The 24,617-nt window shown below is 39.9% G+C and overlaps 1 protein-coding gene across 2 annotated transcripts in view; it reads left to right on the top strand.

Moving 5' to 3' along the window:
- The first annotated feature begins 1,637 nt into the window (after positions 1-1,637).
- Positions 1,638-24,617, top strand: part of LOC111870650 (synergin gamma) — a 28,152-nt gene continuing 5,172 nt past the window's right edge. The window contains exons 1-7 of one of the 2 annotated variants that reach the window (XM_023863118.2): positions 1,638-2,270; positions 2,713-2,908; positions 4,093-4,203; positions 8,153-8,680; positions 14,120-16,180; positions 20,218-20,368; positions 20,822-20,976. In XM_023863118.2, the coding sequence (XP_023718886.1) occupies positions 2,242-2,270; positions 2,713-2,908; positions 4,093-4,203; positions 8,153-8,680; positions 14,120-16,180; positions 20,218-20,368; positions 20,822-20,976 (3,231 nt within the window). In that variant the 5' untranslated portion in view covers positions 1,638-2,241. Of the gene's footprint in view, positions 2,271-2,304; positions 2,521-2,712; positions 2,909-4,092; positions 4,204-8,152; positions 8,681-14,119; positions 16,181-20,217; positions 20,369-20,821; positions 20,977-24,617 lie in introns of those variants that run through there. The other variant, XM_033753945.1, reaches the window with a different exon arrangement.

Genomic DNA, 24,617 nt, shown 5'->3' with positions numbered 1-24,617 from the left:
AATAAATTAAATTAAAAAAAATGTTTACAGTTTTCATTAGACTCACCCTTGTACATTTTTTTGTGCATTTTTAAAGGGTTGTTAACATGTAGCATTTGTTTTCAACTGACTTGTCCAACTGTGCCTATGTAAGAGTCATGGATGTTAAATAAATTATTAATTTATTATTATTATTATTATTATTATTATTATAATCCCAGGCACCTCTGTCGTCTAGTGGTCAGAGTTCCTGCCTACAGATCCAGAAGTCCCAAGTTCGATTCCCGGCGCTACCAGATTTTCTGAGAAATAGTGGGTCTGGAACGGGGTCCTCAGCCTCGTGAGGATAATTGATTAGCTATTTCAAGGAAATAGCAGCTCCGGTCTAGAAAACCGAGATTAACGGCCATGAGAATTCATTGTGCTGACCACACAACACCCTCTATCCGCTAAAGTTGGCACTAACTTCGTCGACAAGCGGCGGTAGCTCGGTCGGTATAGTTCACTTGCGGACTACAGGCCACGGAGTTTAGTTCAGTATGTCACTACACTCACCTGGTCAGGAAGTCCACTGGAACATGAAACAATATTCTGTTTCCCAGTACGTTGTAATCTTTTTCAAAATTGAATAAAAGGAAAACAAGTATGTCCTTACCTCAATTACTTCATCATCCATATCAGGAAACATTGTCTTGAAGTCTGCCATAGCCTGATGAAATTCAAGCTGGGTAGTTTGCTGTTGTACTGTAGCCATCACTGAGATTCTTCTTCCTCTAGGTGATATAATTTAAATTTCCCGGATCACTTCATTGTAAATATTGCAGTGGGTTGTTTGGCTGAATTCATAGTACTTTGGCAATGTTCATGGTTTTCCCAGGAAGAAATTAATTCATTATTAAGAATCATTAGACCATACTTAAAAAAAACAGCTATGAAGGCAGGTAGTTACTACGAGTATAAGACAGTGTCAATGATTAAGTATGTATTAAGGATATTACTATTCATCAGAGTATATGAAATGTGAATATAAGCCAGATACCTAACATTGCACTTAGCCTAAAAATCTTGGTTTCAAACACCCAGAAGGTAAGAAAATACAGGCTAGCTAGACATTCCAAAATACAGTTTGGTGCAGTTTTTCGCAGGAATCAGGAATATAGGGGTTTCTACAATCCATTGTGAGTTGCTGCACTAGCTATTTCACAACAGATGTATCTTCCTCCCTTCAAGTCTTCTTCGGCGGCCATGTTCAATTCAACTAATTTAGCGCTATCTCATGGAACACAATTAACTTTCCCATAGCAATGGAAGAGTGTAAAGTTAGTTTCCACTGAGTATGTACAATTCATGGCCTACTCAGTTAGTGTGGCCTCTGCAAATATCCAAGGTTAATTCTTAACCATCTAAAGTTGGATTTGAGATCCTGACATCGGTTGTTTGAAGGGTTTTATTTTCTGGACAGAACGCCATGTGGTCCGTTGAAAGTCAGCCTACGTTTCGGATGAACATGTGAACTCCATTTTCAGCATGAAGCAGGAAAGAAGTAGAGCTGGTTTCTTGCTTGACTTATTCTTCAGGCCTTGAAGATGGAGAGGTCATTGTCGGTTGACTTTCTACGAAATACACCGCTGTAAGAGGAGATTGAACTCTTCATAACCCTTGCTGTGTGAACTCCAAATCCTGCTGTGATCCGCTTCATGATGTCTTGCTTGGCTTACTCTTCAGTTCAGAAGATGATTGCAACTTCTTCCTTCTATTTTGACATGTTCTATAATTTAGATGTACTGTGGATCTATGGAACGTTAAATAAATTGAAATTGAAGTATTGGCTGACTTGCAATGGACGTTTCGGAGGAACGTCACCATCCTCAGTGTCGAAGAATAAGCCAAACAAGAAACCAGCGTGAACCAGGTGGAGAGCAACGATGGTTAGCTCTCAGTTAATTACACGGCGTTATATCCCAGAAAACAGAACTCTACGTAAATCTATATGTTGATCCAACCATAAGTAGAGTTCAATGGTGATAGCGTCACAGCGGACTTCCTGTTCGAAGTGCTGTTAGAGGTGGCAGGTGATCTGTGAAAGCAGTAACACAGCTGTCAAATCAGGCTGTTGAACGTCATGGAAATGAGGAAGTTATGTACGGGCAATTTAAGCGACGTAGAATAATATTTAAAATGACAAAGTATATAGTATAACGCTATGTAATTTGCATGTCTGAAATTATACTGTGTGTAAATCACCTATAACAATAACAATTAATGCTCAGTGTACAAGAAATGGCAAACAGGTAAATACCTTGTGAAATTAAAAAAATGCACGTTTCGCTGCATTTTTTTATTCCAATAAATGATACAATTAAGGTCGAAATAGCAGATGTGTGGCCCTAGCAACTTTCTTAAATTACGTAAATCGAAAATAATAAATGTTCAAATCCTGAATGATATGAAAGGTCGCAATCTTGTGGTTAGCACACTAGCGCCATGTTCAGAATGGTCCGATTTCGATTCTCGGCGCAGAGGCCGACACGCTTGGCTAAGGTTTTCGTTCTTTTCCTCTGTCTGGTGGCAGATGCTAGAATAGAACCAAAAATGTCTTTGGAAAAGCATTGAATAAGAAAAGATAAATTTCTGATGCTGAAGTTCATGTAACACAGTGCCAATTACATCTTATAATCCTAATAATTCAATTTACATAGCATGTTTTATGAAATTATGTATTCACTTACCTAGGTATCCACTTCATCAGCCACAGATGCAATCTCAGAATCTTGGAAATGGTATAACTCCAGGGTTTCCAAGACTGCAAGCTGGGATCTGGCCACAGCTTCCACCTCATCAACAGTTAGCAGATGAGCAGAGTGAAAAACAGCGTGAATACCTGAAGCAACAGCAGAAACTCAGACTCATGACTACTACTTCTACTCCTGTGTGTATCTTCTTCTTTATTCTCCATGATTTCTGTGAATGACTAAATGTATGGTTGAAATTGTAATTTTTTTGAGACATGTTAAATTTTGTAAATTGGATGTCAAGATATACCAGTCTTTGTAATTATAATACACACTGAAGTATGTGATTAGTTATCATTACACCATGTCCAGTTATGAAATATTTTCCAACTTTTCATTGAAATTTGGTTGTTATATTTTCAAATGCAGGAGTTGTGTACTGCTTCTGCTTCTGCTTTCAGAATTAGCTATATCCTATGTTGAAATATTTCTGTAGTGGCATACATTGCAATCATCTTCAGACTGAATGAGGCAAAAGGAGGGAGAAGTTCATCCTGCAGATGGAAAGAAATGTGTGTCAAAATGGAACACCTGCAGTAAATGAGAGATTTGAGGTTCTCATGATAATGAATATTACCATATTCTAGGATGTGATGTCTGGTAGACCAGTGTTTCAGAAGGTGGAATACACAGCATTACATCCAAGAAGACAGCAGTCTTTAACATCAGTATACAATATGGCTAAACCTTGAAATATGAAGTTACATGTGTCATTAGAACATAACATCAAGAATATGCTACACATATGTTATTAGGATTGACTTTTCTAGTAGTTTTATCTGTCACTAGCTCTGTGGTTCATATCTGAAGTTCTAAATTCTATTTTTTGGATATGTAATTTTTGGTCAGTTTTTATTAACTCATTGCAGCAGCATGAGTTGTATGCGGATTGGCTGCAACTGTCAGTACAACTGCATCAGTACTGGGTCCAACATGAATAGCTTCCCCCCCCCCTTTTTTTTTTTGAAAGTCAGAGGTTGTGAATAATGTTATTTACTTATGTCATTTCTTTTGGGACTGTGCATGAACGTTTACTTCCTACTTCACAGAAAACACATGGTACTTCCACAACAAAGACCAGTCACATAATGCTGCACAAGGAAATGACCTCTTTGTATTCTGAGAATTGTGTGAAACACTAATACAATGTGTGGGAAGAATGCAGAGTTAATTAAATGTTAAAGCAGGTGGTACATATGCACACATTATGTTGGTGGACCACAGATTACCATGTTGACAGTAAGCTTTCTTTGCCTTACATTGGATTCACAACATAGCTTTAGTGACATAAGGGTGTAAGTCATTTGATTGTGTGTTACAGCAAACAGTAAGTGCTGATACATTAATTGAGAATCTTCTGGGGAAAAAGGAAACTTTCAAACCCAAAAATAGTCAACATGGATTGGTGCTGGGTACTGCACCTGGGAGCCAGGTAACATCGCCATATTACCGATACTTATTCCTAGAAACAAAATTGAATATATAGATTTTTTTATTATTATTATGCTGTAAGCTGATGATATTGTCTGTGTAAAACATCTCTGAGGGAATATCATACCTTGAGCAGGCAACCTTGCCTGTGTGCTCCACAGGATCTCTGATACGATTGTTTTGTTTCCCATTGTATTGTGGCGTCTAGACCCATTGCTAAGCATTGACTTTGTAAACAGCGGTTGTTGCTAAATAACGCTCTCAACATACACAGACGCAACAATAGAAGAACAGTGTTTTGTATGTGGTCTGCACATGTCTACAACAGTAAGGGGGTTATGTTTTCTGCGCGGTCAATGCCGAGGAGTTATCTTGAAGACAACTGGTGCTGAGTTGTGGAGTGTTTACCAGCAGGCAACGGCATAACCATGGTAGCTGAAGAATTTCCATTGTTAAGATCTGTTACGAGGAAACGTGTAGTGAAAACATTGCAGAGGAATAGCCATTATTGAGAGCTGTTACCAAGTAATGCAAGTAATGACTGGTGAAAACAGATGGAGAAGACTTAGCGTTGAGTGATTTTTAGTGTGAAAATCAGCGGTAGTGTTATAGTTATTTGTAGTTATAACCTGTAAGTGGTCGTTAAATCTATTCACCAATCCTAACCCCATCCGTAGTCACTCTAACTCATGACAGTGTGTTGAAAAAAGAATTTTCTGACTTTCTGATCATGATGTGATGATCTCTGTGAGTGTAATGATGCACCCTTAGAGATGTCTAAACATAGTACACACAGGTGTAACCGAAATTTGAATCTTTCAAATGATTTATTATTCAGTATATTTAATGAAGGTGTTTCAGTCGCAAGAGATTATATAAAGAAGATGGGAATTTTATGATCAATTATGATAAAAACATAAAAGGTGGCAGTCGTGGTTTAATGATGATTCTGTCCGGGAAGGATTTCAGAGATCTAGGAATCCAATTTTCCAGTTTAGATATAAGTTGGGTAACTGCCCTGAATGCAAATGAGATATTGACACAAACTGATCACCTGCTCCCTCTTTATATTTACATTTATAAACTTAGGCATTTGTCTAGCCAAATATAGCTCCATATACCGTATGTCCAAAAAAGTATCCGACTTTATTTTTTTCCACTGTAAGTAATGGCCAAAGGGTGGGGAAACTGAGTGTAGTGGTAGAAGGGACTTTCATGTGCATGCGTGATTTTTTGCTGACTCGCAACACCGCCGGATGCGTCTGTGGCTGCCAGATAGCGAAGTGGTGTAACACGTGTTCGTCGCATTCTTGTTTCGCTCAAGATGACAGAACGCTTGGAGCAGCGATACTGCATTAAGTTTTGTCAGAAACCTGGGGATACCCAAGCGGAAACAATTCGCAAAATTCATCAGGCTTTCGGCGATGATGCAATGGGGGTCACTCAAATTAAAGAGTGGTTCAACCGCTTTAAACATGGCCGTATGTCAGTGGACACTGAGCAGCATGCCAGGAGACTGTCAACGAGCCGAAATGCTGTCATCGAAAAAATGCGGACACTGATCATGGAGGACCGTCATTTGGCCGTCCGTGAAGTTGCTGATGAGGTTGGGATCAGCAGAGGTTCCGCAAACAATTTTAACTGAGGATTTGGGCATGCGAAGAGTGGTGGCAAAATTTGTGCCCAAGCTGCTTTTGCCAGAGCAGCAACAACCCCGCCTTGAGGTCGTGCAGGACATGCTGGAGTGCACCAAGAGGGATCCTGAGTTCCTGAAGACTGTGATCGCTGGTGACGAGTCGTGGGTATACAGGTATGACCCGGAAACCAAGGTCCAGGCATCACAATGGAAGCATTCAACATCCCCGAGGCCCAAAAGAGCACGACAGGTTCGGAGCAATGTGAAGGTGATACTGACTGTTTTTTTCGATTACCGGCGTGTTGTGCATCATGAGTACGCACCAATAGGCCAGACTGTTAATAAGGAGTACTACCAAGAAGTCCTCCGCCATCTTCGTGATGTAGTTTGGCACAAGAGACCGGAGCTGTGGGACGCACGCAACTGGCAGCTGCATCATAACAACACCCCAGCTCATTCATCGCACCTGATCCAGGGTTTCCTGGCCAAGCATGGCATTCCACAGGTTCGCCAGGCTCCCTACTCCCCTGACATGGCTCCTTGTGATTTCTGGCTGTTCCTGAGATTGAAGACACCGCTAAAAGGCTGCCGTTTTGACGGCCGCGAGGACATCATACAGAACGCGATGGCGCAGCTGTACGCCATTCCAAAAGAAGCCTTCCGGAATTGCTTCCAGTGATGGAAGGACCGCTGGGCTAAGTGTGTGGAGTCACAAGGGGCCTACTTTGAAGGTGATTAGGTATTGTAACCACCCAGATACAGAACTTTTTTTTTCCCATCGGATACTTTTTGGACAGAGTAGTATAACAGCGTTACACAGTTATTTTGCAGCTGATAATTTTAGAAGCAGTCATGATATTGACATATAACCTTCCTAAATGGGTTTGCTTCATGCAAAGATTTCGCAGACATTTGACAAAATCAGTTTTAGTTCTCTCCATACTTTTATACCTGGCTGTTCTCAACAGAATGCACAGTGGGCTTGGCCTACTCAGTTATCTAATATAAGAATTCGAGGATATGTATGGGCTAGTACAGGGCTGTAGCTACAGTTTCTTATCTTCCCGCAGTGCAGCTGCAACAACCACCCCATTACATCTTTCCATACTTCTTACTTTTCCTTGCTTGGAAGCCAAAGCACAGGTCTAAGTTCATGACTTAACCTATCCCAAGGCAGTATTCAATTCGCTTAGTGGTGGGTGGAGTCAAATTGGGTGTATTCGGCACGGCAGCCACTGATGGGCCTATTGTACCTGCCCCGGGTGATTATGATGATGGAGCATTTGGTGGAATGAAGATTGGCAGGGGAAACCGAAGTACTCGGAGGAATCCTGCCCCAGCGCCACTTTGTCCGCCACAAATCCCACTTGACCAGACCCAGGATCAAACTCGGGCTGCCGCGGTGGGAAGCCAGTGACTAACCGCTTGAGCTATGGCGTGGCCAAGGCACTATTATGATTGCAGTCTTGTGAAATGTGACATCTAGTATGGTAGATAGATGTTTTGAAGGACCATGCTGCTTCCATCTTCAAGGTTAATCCTAAAGATGGAAATAGCATGCTTGTCTGAAACATTTATACCTATTCACAGGATGATTCACTTGGAGGAGGCTTCAAATTAATAATTGTTTAAGTCTTGCAATAATTTATTAATGAAAATGAAACTTGGCAACACTGATCTGGTACCTGCTTGCTTGGTTTGCATCATTTGTTTTGGTCTGTGGTATCTCCATGCCGGCTGAACATTCATAAACCAGGGGTGTCATGTTGGCCCATGTCTCCAGGTGAAGGGAAACCAATTTCATTGTCACTTGTAACCAATTATCTTAACTTCTGCCAAAATACATACATGCCAGGTTTCCTTATTATCAGCAGATTATCATAATTTATAATTAATAATTCTCTGAGTGAATCTCTCTGTATTACACTACATAGTATCCCTTCTCAGAAGGCTTCTAACTATGTTAGAATAACTTAAACAACTTCAATATAACAGTCAAAAGCCAAGTAATCCCCCCTCAAAACCATTATGTTATGTGCAGGAGTTTCTTCAAACGGTAATCTCATTAATTCGTGTTTTTTTTTATGAAAATTGGTTGAAAAAGAACGTAAGAAAGGGCTCTAATCTTTTCTGTCCTTATGGGTTATTGTCGGATTAATAGCTTTAGACAGGCCACATCCTCTTCCTCCCTTATCCTGAGTCAATATTTCCTGTATTCAGTGCTGTATAACTGAAGCAGATCCTTTAGGGTCATTAAATAAATATTTAGAATTGTATAATTACATGAAATGATGACCTTTTTCTTCTTTTACAGCATGTGTTGGGTAATGTTGGTGTCCCAGTACAGGGTCTGGGTCTAGCCCCTTCATATCTTGACTCATCTGTAAAGCCTGCTGTGATTTATCCTGGACCCTCTACAACATCTGTGTCACCCGGGCCATCTTCAGCCATGAGTATGATGGGAGGCTATGTCATGTCTGTGTCACCTGAATCGTTTGCTCATGTCCCACTATCATCAACCAATAAGGGCTATGCTGCTGTGTCTCAAATGAATACCCAGCTCGATGTTAATGTACCATCACAGGCGCAGTTTTCATTCAGTTTACCAACATGGGTGACACCTTCCTCACAACTTCTTCCCCAGCTTTATCGACAAGTGTGGAAACTGGTGGAACAAGACAATGGACTAGTTGATACAACACGTATCTTTCCGCTTCTTCTCACTAGCGGGTTGCCAACCGATGTACTTGGCTTCATATGGGGGCTGGCAAATCATAAGGTAGCAGGGCAGCTAACTGAGCAAGAATTATACATTGTGCTGGCCCTTGTTGCACTTGCACAGGTTAGTGCACCATTTCCATAATACTCACTCACTCACTCACTCATGGAGCTGCCAATTGTGCATCTACTCAAGAATTTCCCAGCATTTTATGGAACCCAAAGGTTCATTACCGTGCTTACAAGAGCCCTCCACAAGTCCATATCCTGAACCAGATCAATCCAATCCATACCATCCCATCCTATCTCTCTAAGATCAACTTTAATGTTGTCCACCCACCCACATCTTGGCCTTCCCAGTGATCTCCTTCCTTCCAGGTTTCCCACCAATATTCTATATGCATTCCTTCTCTCCCCCATTCGTGTTATGTGCCCCTCCCATCTCCTCCTCCTTGACTTGATCATTCTAACTATACTTGGAGAAGTGTACAAGTTATGAAGCTCCTCATTATGCAGTTATCTCCAACCTTTCATCACTTCATCTCTCTTCAGTCCAGATATTCTCCTCTTCACCCTGTTCTCAAATACCCTCAGCCTGTGTTTCTCCCTTAAAGTCAGAGACCAAGTTTCACACCCATACAGAACGACAGGCAAAATTATAGTTTTGTATATTCTAATTTTGATGTTTTTAGACAGCAGACGAGAAGCTGAGAGGTTCTGGACTGACTGGTAGCAAGCATTACCCGAGTTCAATTGCCTCTTAAGTTCCTCCTCAATCAGGTTTTGATTTGTTATTGTCGTTCCCAAATATCTGAACTGTGCCACATTTTCAAAACATCTGTTACCTATCTTTATGTCATTATTTTGCCCTGCATATTGGTGACGAGGTATGAATGAATGAATGAATGAATGAATGTATGAATGTGTAAAGGGTGGGCCTTCTCGGCCCTTGCACTGTGACCCACAGTTATCTATTCTGCTTTGGTGATGAGGTAGCAACGTATACTTAGTTTTCTCTATGTTCACTTCTAGACCAACCTCCTTGCTAGCATCAGTTAAAGTTTGTGTGTTTCTCCTTATGGTATTTATATTTTCACCCAGTAGATTCACATCATCGGCATAGACCAACAGCTGACATGTCCCATTTAATTTCAGTCCCACCTGGTTTTCTTGGACCTTCCTAACGGCATATTCCAAAGCAAAGTTGAAAAGCAGTGGCAATAAAGCATCTCCTTGTTTTAGACCACTCTGGATAGGGAAGTTATCAGACAAATGTTTACCTGTATGGACTTCTCCATACATTTCATTTAAACACATTTTAATCAGCCTGACTAGTTTCATGGATATCCCAAACTCTATCAGAATATTGTACAATACTTCCCTCCTAACTGAATCATAGGCTTTCTTGAAGTCTATGAATAGCTGATGTACTGTCTCAATATACTCCCATCTTTTCTTCAGTATCTGATGAATGCGAAAGATCTGATCAGGAGTTGATCTGTTATGTCGAAACCGACACTGATGATCCCCAGTAATTTCATCTATGTATGGACTTAACCTTGAGAGAAGAATATTGGATAAACTTTTGTATGAAGTTGATAGCAGTGATATCCCCTGATAGTTACTACCGTCAGTTTTATCACCCTTCTTGTGAACTGGTACATAGACTCCTTCCACTGATCAGGCAATTTTTCCATATGCCAAATAAATGTAATTAGCTTACAGATCTTAGAACATAATATTTCACCTCCTGCTTGAATAAGTTCTGCTGGAATTTGATCACTACCTGGTGATTTATACCGTTTTAACTCTGCGGTATCACTTTCAACCTCAAAAGGGCTAGGATCAGGTACTAATGTATTTCTGTCTACCTAACATCACTGACCCTATGTACATTCAATAACCGAGAGAAATAGTTCTTCCACCTATTCAAAATGTTGTGGGAATCTGCAAGCAGATCACCATTCTCATCCTTCACAAAGTTACTACTAGGTTGATAACCCATCTTAAAGTCATTTATTCCTCTATACACATCTCTAATGTTCTTGTTCTTACTGTTCATTGCAAGCTCATCAATTTTGTCTTTCAGATATTCCCTCTTTTTATTCCTGAAATGCCTACTGGTTTTACATCTTATATTGTTCAGATTATCCCCATTTAGTTCGCTTGAATCCTGTAACCGCTGCAATTTGGCTGTTTCCTTTAGTCTAGTAATTCTGAGCATCTTTCATCGAACCATGGCTTATTCTTCTTCAGTTCATAATAACCTAGACTCTTCTTGATGGAAATTTTGATATTCTCTCTGATAGTTTCCCAAGCTTTATTAACATCCACCTCAGTGTCTTAAGTTTTCCAAAGCTGCAGATCTATTTGAGATTTCAACACGATACTGCTCCTTACCCTCTATCTCATTCAATTTCTTGAGATCGAACCTCTCCGTATGAACTCTGTATGTTGTTTGCTTACTCACTGCCAGTCTTTCCCTAACCTTCGCCACCACCAGGTAGTGGTCAGTATCACAATCTGATGCCCTAAATGATCGGACATCAAGTATACTTGAATGCCAGCTCCTATCTATCATAATATGGCCAGTTTGATTGTGTGTCTTCCCATAAGGAGATGTCCAAGTAAATTTGTGGATGTTACGATGTGGGAACATTGTACTTTTGACAGTAAGATTTTTTGATGTGGCAAAGTTTACTACTCCGACTCCATTATCATTACTAATTTCATGCAAACTCATTCCCAATCGTTGGTTTTAAACTGTCTTCCCTCCCTACTTTAGCACTGAAATCTCCTAACAAAATTTTCTTATGGTACTTCAGGAATTTATCAAATACGCATTCTAGTTCATTGCAGAGCTTGGCCTTTATATCATCAGTTTTATCTCCTGTTGGGGCATGAACAATAAGAACAGTATCACATCAGTGACCTCTTAGTATTATGTATGACTTCCTATCACTAATGAACTCTACCCTCTTAACTGCTGATATGATTCACTTATGTACGAAGAAACCTGCATCTAATTCATGATTTCGTTCCCCTTTCCACAGAAAAATGTATATTCGCCTGCTGGTGCAATGCCACCTCTATTCCATCTTGCCTCCTGTACTCCCGCTAAATCTAACTTATATTTTAAGATTTCTTCTGCCACTGCCCTGAGCGAACCTGCCCTATACATACTCCTAACATTCCCAGTGCCAAGTCTCATGTCCATTTTCTTTAGCTTAGGTCCTTTATCCAGAGGATCTGTCCAGGTCCAAGGCTTTGTGTTCATTTTCATAACAAAGTAATTTTTTACGGTGAGGAGTTGTTAGCCCCATGCCCCACCCCCAAGCTGCAGAACCACCCCTTATCGTCTGTCTGCAACTGCTTATTCAATATATTTGCACCCTCCATACCTGGTGGGCATCTCTTCCATCCACAACCTGAGGATGCACCATGACATGGTGACAAGGGACGCACCTAACATGGATTGAAGTAAAAATTAATAATAAATCCATATATAATACATGTACAGTGGAATGCCTATTTAATATTCCTTGGTTTAAGGTTTTCCTTCATTTAGTGTTCACATTCAGTGATCCTAAGTCAGTAACCTCTGTGTTAAATTGCCTCATTTAAGATTTTCCCCGATTATGTATTCAATTTCACCGCTTCTGCAAAAAGATCTTCAATGAGTATTTCACTGTATAGTGGACTGGACTGAGAATGCTGAATGTCATAAGTCACAAAACATGATGTGAAATATCATAATATCTGTTTTATTTTTCTTTATTTAATATATTATACAGGGTGATTCACTCAGAGGAGGCCCAAAATTAATAATTATAAATCATACAATAATTTGCTGATGAAGATGAAAGTTTTCAGGTATGTGTCTTTGTAGGTATAGATATAATTGGGTTAAAGAAGATGCTGAAATTGGTTTCCCTCCATCTGGAGGCACTGGGACAAAACACTCCATGTTTGTGAATTTTGCAGCTAGCATGTCAGGAGATATCACAGACTGAAGGAAATGGTGTGAACCAGGTGGGCAGTCACTGGCTGTCTATTGCCAGGTACACACTATTCCCAAGTTTCATTTTCATCTGTAAATTATTGCATGATGTACCATTTATTAACACTTTGCAGACTGGCAATTTAAATATTTAAATCAGCCTGGGGACTGGCATTTTTAAACCTACTACCCTAACTTGTGCACTGTTCACTTTAAAAATTAATATAAAATCTCCTAATTAATTTTATGAACTAAAATTTTTGGAGAACACTTACCAATGCTTCTAGAAGTGCATGAGAGTGTGATATTTCTGGAAACATTCCCCTTCGTGAAGTGGCATTACACAGAATTTGCAATGTAGACAATCATACTCCTTTTTTTATGAACAGTGCAAACACAACATTGCCTAGAAGAATGCTTCCCCTTGGAATGTTCACTTTTCACAGTTTTCACGAGGGTATGTTTCCGCATATCACCCGAGAGTCGCCCAGGGGTGTCCACGTGAGGATTGCGTGGGGTGGGAGTTGATGGGCCCGGTCGCACTAAGTCTGTGCCTGACTCTGGTTCTGCCACCACCATCTGGTCTGTAGCCCAGGCCTTTGCCACATTCATCAGAAATGCTTTGTATTTCAATTTCAAATCAGGGTTTAGATTTTTGTAAACCAAAAATGAATTGAAAATGTCACAATTTATAAGCCACAAGGCAATTTTCTTTGTCCACTTTATTATTTTCCTAGGAAGAGAATAATAGGCCAAGTATTGATTGGCTCTGTCAGCTCCCTTCATGAATATATTATACTCAGAAATACAAATAGGCTTCTTTACTTGTCCATGTCTCCTTTGAACATCAACCATGCTCGAATTGTAAATTGTGGAAATCATATTCACAACATGAGTATCCTTATCTCCAAAAAACAGTTCTGCTACTTCAGACACTTGCGTTGGGTCCGATGGAATTTGTTTCACCACTGGATTTCCAATAAACTGTCCCAAAGTAGGCGTTTTGTCTACTTTTCCCCATGTGGCTGTCCCCACAATTTTACTACCTGCACTTTCCTCCGAGCTACTTTCACTTTTAATGTCTGTGGCCACAATTGTTTGTTGTCCCCTGTCACTGCCACTGTCTAAATCACTATCACTACACGTCTCAGAAGGAACGTCAGATAGCGTCGGAGAACAAGTCAGATATTTCGCTTGGTTTTCAACCGCTTCTGTCCTTGACTCATTGCACTACTGACTTCCTGCCTGGTACATAAGAGCTTGAAGGGTCAAAGATCATTTTCCTTTGGAGGGGGAACCCAAACAGCGAGATCAAGTTACTGCCTACTAACCAAACATTCCAGAATAATATTATGCAGTAGTCATTTCATTTGGCTGGCTCCAGAGAAAGGTATAGTGTGTTACAATCTAACATGTCCTAAAATCATAATAATATGCCACTGATCCGCCACGTTTAAAAGCGCGGGCATAAAAATATGCCGTCGGTCTGCCAAGTGTTAATTCAGGGTGACATCTGAATGAACCATTCTGTACTAATACATGTTGTATCTATATATGTTACAGAATGGGTGCACATTTAACAATCTTGGCGTTTTGAATCTCATTCCACAACCGCCAGTTCCGAGCCTGAATGTTGCAGATTTTCAGTCTGTAGCATCAACACCCAGCAAAAATACAGAAGTGGCTGTTACTTTGAATCCTGGGAAGATGAAGAGGGAGGAGTTGAATCTCCATTTGTCTCGTTCCAGTACGTTATCCATACCTACACTGTCTCCTGCAGGTGATGATGCAGGATTTGATGAATTTACAGATTTTCAGAGTGCAGTGTTACCAGTGACACAAACAACAGCAGCAGCAGTAACAACAACGACAGCAACAGCAGTGATGACGACAATAACAACAACAACAACAGCAAGTATAAAGGAACAAGTTTTAATAAGCAAACCACCTGAGAATCAAAGTAACACTGTTGCCATTTTAGGTTCAGAGGTGGGCACAGCTCAGAAATGCCCCAGTGTGATGGTTATAGGCAGTATTGGTCATGGGCGTGGAATTGGAAGTAGACTTGCCAATCACTCATTAGGCACTCCAAAACAGAAGAAAACTAAACATCACCACCATCACCATCATCGTAGTCACCCGCAAGTGGCGGCTTCATTGGATGAAGATTTTTCAGAGTTTCAGCAGGCCAAAAATCCAGGTAGCTCTGGAGATGGAACTGCAGATGGTATTTTTTCTAAATGTATGACGAAAACACTGCAAGGGAAGACATACTTGTTAAAAGAAAGTGCTATTCGGGCAGAGATGAAGTTAGAGAGCAGCCAGCAGACTGCAGGAACTGTGGAGGATGGTAGATTGACATCTTTTGAAGGAATCACGTCTAATTTCGAGCCCACCATTGAGAGGAAAAGTACAAGTTTATCTTCAGAAAAATCAAAGTCTGATGGAGACAAAGAAGACCAGAATGTTGCACTGGGGGTACATAATATGGAATCAGGGCCGAGAAGTAATATTTCAGTATCAGGTCTACAGGAATCAAAAAGGGAAGGCGTAAATTTGATGTCCATAGAAGAGGATAAATACAGTGCACTTAGAGTTCTGTCATTAATTGGTCAGGATACCAGTCATGATAAGACAGAGTTGTGTGTAAGCCCAGAACAGTCACCTGCAAGTGATGATTTTGGTGACTTCCTGTCTGCAGAGCCAGCACAATTAGTGGAGGATTCATTTGCTGACATAGCTGCAAGGGAAAAGGTTCTAAGTAAGAATGTTTCAGATCTCAGTGCTGTGGGTTTATGGAAGGCAGTAGAGACACCTCAAACTGCAGAGTTTCAAGTTGATGACTGGGGAGAATATAAAGATGCTCTGACATGTAATACCAGTTCATACTTAGACCAGACCTTTGATATGACTGGTGAAAATAAAAATAAATTGGGTGATACAACAAGCAAAATTAAAACAGAGACAGACATTTCAGCTGCATTCATGGATTTATATCTGGGTAATGAAAGTAGTGATGTCTGGGATCTGAAGGACAGTATTGGCATGGCCGGGGATGAAAAGGAGAAGACTTCAGACTTCCTAAGTTTAGCAGAGCCATCACTGGATTTAAATACTGACAGTTCTTGGGATTTTAAATTGAAGGATGATGGTGATAGTCATGATGATACAGCTTTAAATGGTTCTGAGAGGGCAGGAGAGAGCAGTAATTTTCAGGGATTTCTAGGTAAAATATATGATGACAGTGCTAAAAATGAGCAATATTCTTTAAAGGCAGATACGCTTTGCCCCAGTCCTGATGATCAGTTACATGGTGGCAGAAGTGACAATTCTGATATTGATATTCAGACTCATGGTAGTAATGATGATTTTGGTGAATTTGTTGGACCAAACACATGGCCAGATGAGCAGAAGTACAGTGTTATGACTAAGGATAGCCTGTTCGATGGTCACTTAGGACAAGGGCTGTATAGCGACAGCCAGTCAGTAAGCAGTCTAGAGTTACCACCATTAACACTTAGTCGTCATGGCTCTGTACCAAGCCTTGATCTGAAAATATTCCCCAGCACAGCTGACAAGAGTGATGGGAGTGGTGGCAGCCATCATTGGGACATGTCCCCACAGGTGTGTATATGTCACTTGCCAAAAAGAGCTGTTAATATTGTGGGACTGTAATTGACTTCCATTGTATAGAGTGATTCACTTGGAGGAGGTACCAAATTAATAATCACATAGTAATTTACCACTGATAACCAATGAAAACAAACCTTGGCAAGTACATATCTTGGTGTATATGGAGATAATTGGGTCAAAGAAGGTGATCAAATAGGTTTCCCTCTGCCTGAGATACGGGCTGACATGACACTCCATCTTCATGAATGTTGTAGCTAGCATGGCAGAAGGGGATCACAGAAATTGCGTGTACTCGGCAGACAGGCACCAGCTCAGTATTACAAAGCACAGTGTTGCCAACTGTTATTTTCATTTGTACATTATTGTGTGATTTATAATTATCAATTTGGGGTCTCCTTCAAGTAACTTTGCTTATTAAGAGTGCTGTCTTGTGGGATGCAGTATGGTAGAATTTCACCCATGTTTTAGAGGAACATGCTGTCTCCATCTTCAGGATTAAGAATAAACCGAGGAAGCAGCAGGGAAAGCAGGCCACACCTGGAAAACCTGGTTCAGATATAGGCCTGTAATGGATCCCAGAGGGAACCAGTAGGGCAAGGAGAAGTGTAGCAAGTGTTGACACTGTAAGAGCAGTGTGAGCCACCAAAACATTGGTGAACTTCTGCTCAACTACACAAGATATTGCCCTATGTGGTTTCCACTGTGAGAACCCCAGATCCAACATCCATGTTTGAGGACTATCAAGAAATAAATGTTCTCTCCCAAGATTTACCTTTGAGATGACCATCATGTCTAAAGACTCTGAGCCTCTCTTAGGAGGAATAACATATTGGTTGCTCTTTTTTCTGAGTAAAGAATTGGTTTTCAGTGTATATTCAGAGCTTGAGTACTCCAGCTAAATTACTTTTTTTTGTGTACAGGGTTATTCAAAAAGAATGAACTGACTTTATTATGCAATATTTTATTAAAGGAAAGTAATACAAAACTCCAGCCAAGTCACAAGTATTCTACTCACAATCAGCTTTTATTTCCTGTCTTACAAGTTTTCAATGTGCCCACCACCTGCAGCACGGGCAACATGAATGCGATAAGAGAATTCCTCCCAGGCGCGTATCAGCATATAACGATGCACTGAGTTAATCGCTGTTGCTATTCAATGTTTGAGGTCATCGAGATTAGTGGGTAGCGGTGGAACATAAACGTGATTTTTACATATCCCCACAAGAAGAAATCACACACGGTGAGGTCTGGGGATCTCACAGGCCAAGCACAAAGAGCAAGGTCTTGGGCCCCCTTCCGACCAATCCATCGCTGGGACACTTTTTCATTTAAAAAAGCTCGGACCATCAGGTGCCAATGGGGCGGTGCTCCATCTTGTTGAAAAATGAAGTCATGCGAATCTGCTTGCAGTGAAGTGAAGAGCCAGTTTTGGAGCATATTGAGATAGGTTTGTCCTGTAACGGTGTTTCCTTCAAAGAAAAAGGGACCATAAATCTTGTCCTGAGATACAGCACAGAAGACGTTCACCTTAGGGGAATCTCTTTCGTGCTCAACTGTTTCATGTGGGTGCTCTGTTCCCCAAATAAGCACATTGTGACGATTGACTGTACCACTCAAGTGAAAAGTCGCTTCATCACTAAAAATTAAACGTGAAATAAAGGTTTTGTCTTCCATCATCTCCAGCATGGAATCGCAAAATTCCATCCGCTTCCTTTTGTCGTCATTGGGAAGTGCCTCAAAGAGCTGCAGTCTGTATGGTTTCAAATGTAGACGTACTGTTAGCACATGCCAGACAGTGGATTGAGGGATCACAAGCTCATGGCTAGCTCGATTTGTTGACTTCTGCGGGCTCCTCTCAAACACAGCACAGATTCTCGCCACTTGTTCGTCTGAGACTCGTGGTCGTCCTGGACCTTTTCCTTTACATAGACACGCACTCTCTTTAAACTGTCGAAACCACCGTTGAATGTTCTTAGGACAGGGCGGATTAATGCCGAATCACCTTTGAAAAAAACGCTGCACCATGACAACCGAATTTGTTTTCGCGAACTCGAGAACATAGAATGCCTTTTTCTGAGGATTCGCCATTCCGAGGGTAAATGAACAACTGAACGTTGCCAGAAGAATGATGCGACTTCAGCACCCCTGTGGCAGCCATTCACAACTTAGATAACTTCTCTTTCAAATGGTCACTGACTCATTCCATGACGATGCTTGAGAACTGAAGCAATGCATCATGAAATCGGTTCATTCTTTTTGAATAACCCTGCATATTTATTAAGGGAAGTGGATCTGTAACTGAAATAAATCTGATCACACTACCATCATTATCTCAAGATAGGCTATAGAGATAATATCTACATACACAGACCACTTAACATAACTACTCTAGCAGTGTGAAAAAACCTACAGCCACTGGTGCATACATGACAAAACTGGTGACACTACATCAACATCCTTACAAACTGCACAAATTACTCCCATGATACCCATGCCACAAAGGGAATGGTGCACATATAAATCCCAAATGAGAAATAGTCAAGCAGATACATTTTAAACAGATGGGCGATGGCCACAATGGGAAACATAAGATGTTAATTGATTTTAATTAAGGTTAATTTATTTTAATTAGGAAATATCACGTTCACGTGCGATACATAATTTTGACATACAATGAAACAATTTTAATAAGATAGATAACACCTTACAATAGCTATATACATCTGAAACATGTAGTGAGGAACAAGGATGACTAGATAATAAGTTGCACTTATGATGGAAGTATATGCTTACATAAGTATACTTAAATTCAAACCATCTGTAATGTTGCCCTAACTCTACCTAAAGTTCATATTACTTAATTTATATTAGTAGTGTCAGAGTGTTTAAGTAGCTGAATCTGGAATAGTTATATGTTTAAAGAGGTTTGCCTACTGCTACTTATTTCTTAGTGGGAAAAGTCTCTAATATCAAAATCTTGGGTTTTCTAAACTGTGCAGATGGATTAATTCTTTTGTCTTAAATGAGTACAATTTAATCTGGTTGTTGTTCACCAGGTTCATTGCTGCAAAAGGCCAGAACATTTTGGCCAGTAGTGTTACGACCAGCACTGACATATTGATATCTAATTAGGTGCTATTCTATGATAATGAGGTCTTGGGTTCACATCTTGACCCAGAGACAAGGCATTGCAGTCTGAGGTATTTCACAGTTTTCGTCTGTGCAGGTAAATGCTGCAATAATGTAGAAAATCAGACCATAACTGCTGCCTGTCATCTTTCCAATTCATTGTTCACTAGTCGTCATATCGTTTGGTCCTATATAATATGAACTGTTAAAAATGTTGTTAAATAATCGAAGAATGATTAAATATTGTCACGTGTTTTGTGTTTATAATGCGACAAATAACTTCATGCCAGTTTGGATCTAGCGAATTTATTGCACACTTGCTCTTATGCTTACACAGTTCACAATTTCACAATTACTATGCCTGCTGTAGTCACTTCCATTCACTTCACATGACTCAATAATAGCTCGTAGCTGCTGGACTTCAACTCATACTGAATACTGCTCTTAACACTAGTAAGTCTCTCTCTGGTTCTACACTAACGGATACTCATCATTATGTAGCTTCCACATCGACAACACAGAAAGCAGTTACGTGATAGCTACCACTGTTGCATGACATCGTGTTTACAGATTGTCTAGCAATAGTCTCTGCACAGACTCCCCTGTTGCGTGACATTACAGCCTAGTGAGGAGGGGTGTTTACCGAGCGTTGCTTAGTTAAGGGATGAATGGGGTATGTGATGTCATTTGCACTTCCTGTTGCGCAAGTCAAGCGTTCACAGAGTTGTCACCTAGCAACGCGATGATACAATCTACAACTCTCCCGTTGCACGTATGTCCCGATGCCTCTGTGGTTCTACAGTTTCTGCATAGAGCCAATACACCACAATATGTATGAAGGAATTTGTGGGGTTAGTTGCTTTATGTGATGATGACTTAGTGTCTGTATCACATTTCAGGGGATTGATCATCAATTGAGTGAGTGGCAACGATGCCTACAAAGCTGCCTAACTCTGCTTCAATCAGCTGTCGAAATATTCAATGGCACATCTTGTGGAGATGTGTTGGATGAAGTGATTGGCTCAACGGAGGGAAAAGCATACCTACAGAGTAAAACAAATTGCTATATTGAAATATGTGGCTCTGAATTTGATTTTCAGTTATGCATGTATTTTTGGTACATTCCCAATAAAAAGTTGCAAAAATGTGCTTATTAATTTTGCTATATATGCCTCTAGATCCATCTGCATATAAGAACAAGAACTACTAAATAGATTTTTATGAAATTCAGTATTTTGAAATTATACAGAAATTTGTTAGGGCATTCTGATTTTGGTTAAAATTGGACAACAGTAACAAACACTTTACACAAAGACCTGCATGTTCTTCTGAGCTCATCTTGAGCGTAACTTACAAAATATCAGACTGAAAGAAATGTTTCAGACAGAAGTTCTACTGAAAAATGAAACAGATCCTGTTTCTGTCACATTCTTCTCTGTTTGGAATACTAGCAGATAGAGGAAGTCCAGAAACCCAATAATGCTACATTTCTTTTTCTTTCAGACTTGCTGGAAGTGGCTGGTGTAAGCCACAGAGTAGAATGCTCATACAAACAGTTAGGGAACAGTGGCGAGTACAAGCAGCTGGACTCGCTCTTGGCAGATATTCACAGCACTTGGTCTTCTCTGGAGTCATATTATGTGAAGGCAGATATATCTGTAAGCAATGTAGGGAGAATTTCTGTGGGCAGTGGATGATACATTGTTAAATGTCATAAAAGATGGCATTTGAAATATTGGAACACCTTTTCAAGTGAGATGAGAACTGTGCAAGTAATTATTTGTTTTATATCTGAACTACTGACATGCGGGGTGTGAAGCCAGCAACTCACCTCCATCTAGAGCCAAGATCCACAATACATCTTCATGATGTACTTAATTAAGCATTGAGGGAGGACTGACATGTGTAAACACACTGTGATTGTTGGCAAGCATGTTGCTGCTTAATATTCTAGAGTTTCTGCATTTAAATGTGGACCTAGGTACCCTAACAAGTTTTTTGGGGTTTTCCTGACTTGCATGAGGCAAACGCCAGACTACTTCCTTAGATTAGATCATAACTGCATCCTTACACATCCTGTCAAATTCGTTATTCACACACCCTAGTGCTGGATGTAAGCTACACCTTAGAGCTCCCTACTGTGGAGAGCCTCCAGGTACTGAGGGAAAACTCCTCCTTGAGACAGAAACAGTGTTCTCTTGTAAAACTAACAAGCGCAATGGCTGTGTGGCATGTCGAGTGGAACAGTGAATGCATCAGACACAGAAGATTTGCAAGAGCCAAGAAGATATTGAATATTATTTCTTGTTTTAATTTTGCATATCTGCAGTTCCGCATACATGAACATTTCATTCTTGTCCACATATATTAACATGTAAACTAAAAATTTTTAGTAATTTAGTTGATATTCTTTGTTTGACACAACATTTTGTTAGGGAAATATTTTTTTTTCTTTTTCTTTGGTTCTATGTTGAAAAAGCTGCCCATATAATTATTCAAACAAATACCTTTAACCCTTCACTGCTGGCAGGCATTTATATTCCTATTCAACTCCTATGCTGGAGGATATTTAAATATTTAAATTGGAGAGTGCAACATTTCACTTAAAGTGTAATAATTTGGGAAAAACTGAAGTTTTGTTTTTCAGATTTTCAGACAATGTTCAGAAGAGTATCTGGAATCGGAGTTTTTCTGGTCCTTTAAAAGTGCTGCTATTTTCATTGTCAGCGAAATGCAAATATTTACATATTAACTTTAATCTGTCTCATGTTATAATGTCTCTAAATCCCAGTGTGGAAATTACTCTTTTTGTGGTAAAATATGACCAAAGAGTAGGTTTCTGTATAATGCCCATGAGCATGAACAAACCCAACACAACATAAATCTCTCCCTCTGTCACAGGTTTCCATGCCCTAGCATGTGACCTGACTGATAGTTCACGTCCACATAGGAACTGCTCCGCATATCTGTTTCGTTTCTCTGACTGTGGTGTCAATAAGTTCTTTGTTGAAAAACAACTCATTAACTTCCACAATTTCCGTGACATGTTTCGCAGGACCTTGAGGTACAACACTGCCCATGAAATTCTCCCAAACGAAGTCTTGATTGGCACTGTCATCATCATCACTGCCCTCATTTCTCACAGCATCAAGCAAGGCACAATCATCTAACTCATTTTCAGTGTCAAAATCTGAATGTGACAAACTTTGTTCAGAATCGCTCTGAAGCAGACATTCAGACTCGTCCTCACTCAGCACAGCTGAACGTTTCTTGCTTGTGTTAGCTATCACTGCTACACGCAAACTGCATGATGCTATTTATGAAACAAAGGGGAATGTACAAAAGCATTCACTTTTTCATATCCAACATAGCAAACTTCTTTTAAAGTCAACATCACGTATCCTACTGGTCGTAAGTTCTGCACGTGGTTTCTCAGTTTCTCGTGGTTACAAATTCCACTCAAGAAGCAGCACTTGTCAGATTCTGCTTGAAGAGAATCAACATGCACAGAGAACACACAATATCGATCTAGCATATTTAGTTCATAACTATTCCACAAGGTGGATATAGGTTTGTACGGTAACTTCTTCAAAGAAGTCAAATGAAATACAAATACCGTGGGAAGTTCAAAGTGGGACAACAAATATAAAAAATGATAGCCAGAAATTTCCTCTTTAATTTCATACCAAAAGAATTGCTTTACATGAAAAACAGCAACGGTTCAAAATGAGCTGAAACATAGCACTGCACTAAGCACGCAGCAGTGGTTCTCAAACTTTTTACCTCTGAGCCCCACCCCCCACCCTGACAAGAGAAAATACTCTCAGGCCCCCAGCCTGTTTTTTTTTTATCAGAATAGAAGTCATGGTATGTTTGACGTTTTATTCAGTTTATTTTGTGCTTTCTACATACTATTTAGCAGTTTTTTACTCAAAATTAAAGTATCACAATATTAGGCCTACAATAAAAATTAGTTTTAACACTTGCAATTAATCAAAATCTGTATTTAAATGAAACAATATTTAACTAACAAGTATTTAATTTTTTCTGCAAAGAAAATCAAACATTTAAATGTCAAAGTTCAGTGTGATGGATGGGCCTGCTTTTGAGAACAAAGTCTGTCAAAACGTGGTGTAATATCAGAAATGGCCACTCTGACTTCTTTAGCAGTATTTAGCCTTGACGATTCTTTGACTTTATAGCTGCCAAAGCAGAAAAGCCTGTCTCGCATAAGTAAGTTGTTGCAAAAGGAATCGGTATCTTCAGTGCCTTTTGGTACAAAGTTAGGAATTCCGTGCCAATATGTATCCAGAACTCCAACAAAGACAATTCCTTAAATTTACTTTTTAATGAAGTATCGCTAGTGAGATCGATGAGTTGTTCTTGCTCATTTACCTTCAGAGATGATGGCCCTGGAGCATTTTCGAATGGATTTTTAATCCAATTAAATTCTTCAGAATTATTGCAAAAGTATTTCTCGAAACTAACTTTCAATATTATGAGATTATCAGCGTGTTGTACCATTGACACCAGAGTAGGGAACATGTCTAGTGTGTCACTTTCCATACTGTTTCTCCAGAGCTCTAATTTTCTCATGAATGCCTTCACCTTGTCATTCCAAGAAAGTACAGTTGCCTCATTCCCTTGAAGTGAAGTGTTGAGGATATTTAGTTTCTCAAATATATCTGTGAGGTAAGCCATTTTCAATAAAAAGAAATCCTTGTTGCTGAAACTGTCTGCCAGTGAGTTATTTTCCCCATTTAAAAAACAGAACACCTCATGCCTCAGCTTAAACATTCTCTTTAATTCCTTTTCCTCTTGAAAGCCATCGAGCATGACTAAAAAACAACAGAGCAGTGTGTTTGGCACCCATTTCCCTACACAGAATTTTAAAAAGTCTAGACTTCAGAGGATTTCAGAGGATGCGGCTGCTGCTGAACTATCAACGCTGTCTCTGGCATACGCGTTTTATAATTGCCGGTTAAGTGAATAATTATTAGTTATTTTGAAATTCATGATAATTAAAGCCTGTACTCATCAAAAGTTTTTCTATATGTATTTTTATTTGTTGTTACTTTTCTAATTGATTTAGGACAGTTTTAATTTTTATCTGTAGGAAAGTATGCTGCGCCCCCCTTTCAAGCCCTTCGCCCCCCCCCCCGGGGGTCGCGCCCCATAGTTTGAGAACCACTGGCATACAGGGTACGGAGCCCAGCGGCATGTGACAGAAACTGCTGGCATGCAGTGCACCGAGCCCGGCACTGAAGAGTTAATGTCCATTAATCATTCTTTCTGCCTG

This window comes from Cryptotermes secundus, unplaced genomic scaffold (assembly GCF_002891405.2).
Source record: "Cryptotermes secundus unplaced genomic scaffold, Csec_1.0 scaffold588, whole genome shotgun sequence".
NCBI classification, from domain to species: Eukaryota; Metazoa; Arthropoda; class Insecta; order Blattodea; family Kalotermitidae; genus Cryptotermes; species Cryptotermes secundus.
Note: the sequence above shows the minus strand (reverse complement) of the source record. Positions and strands in the feature narration are given on the sequence as shown.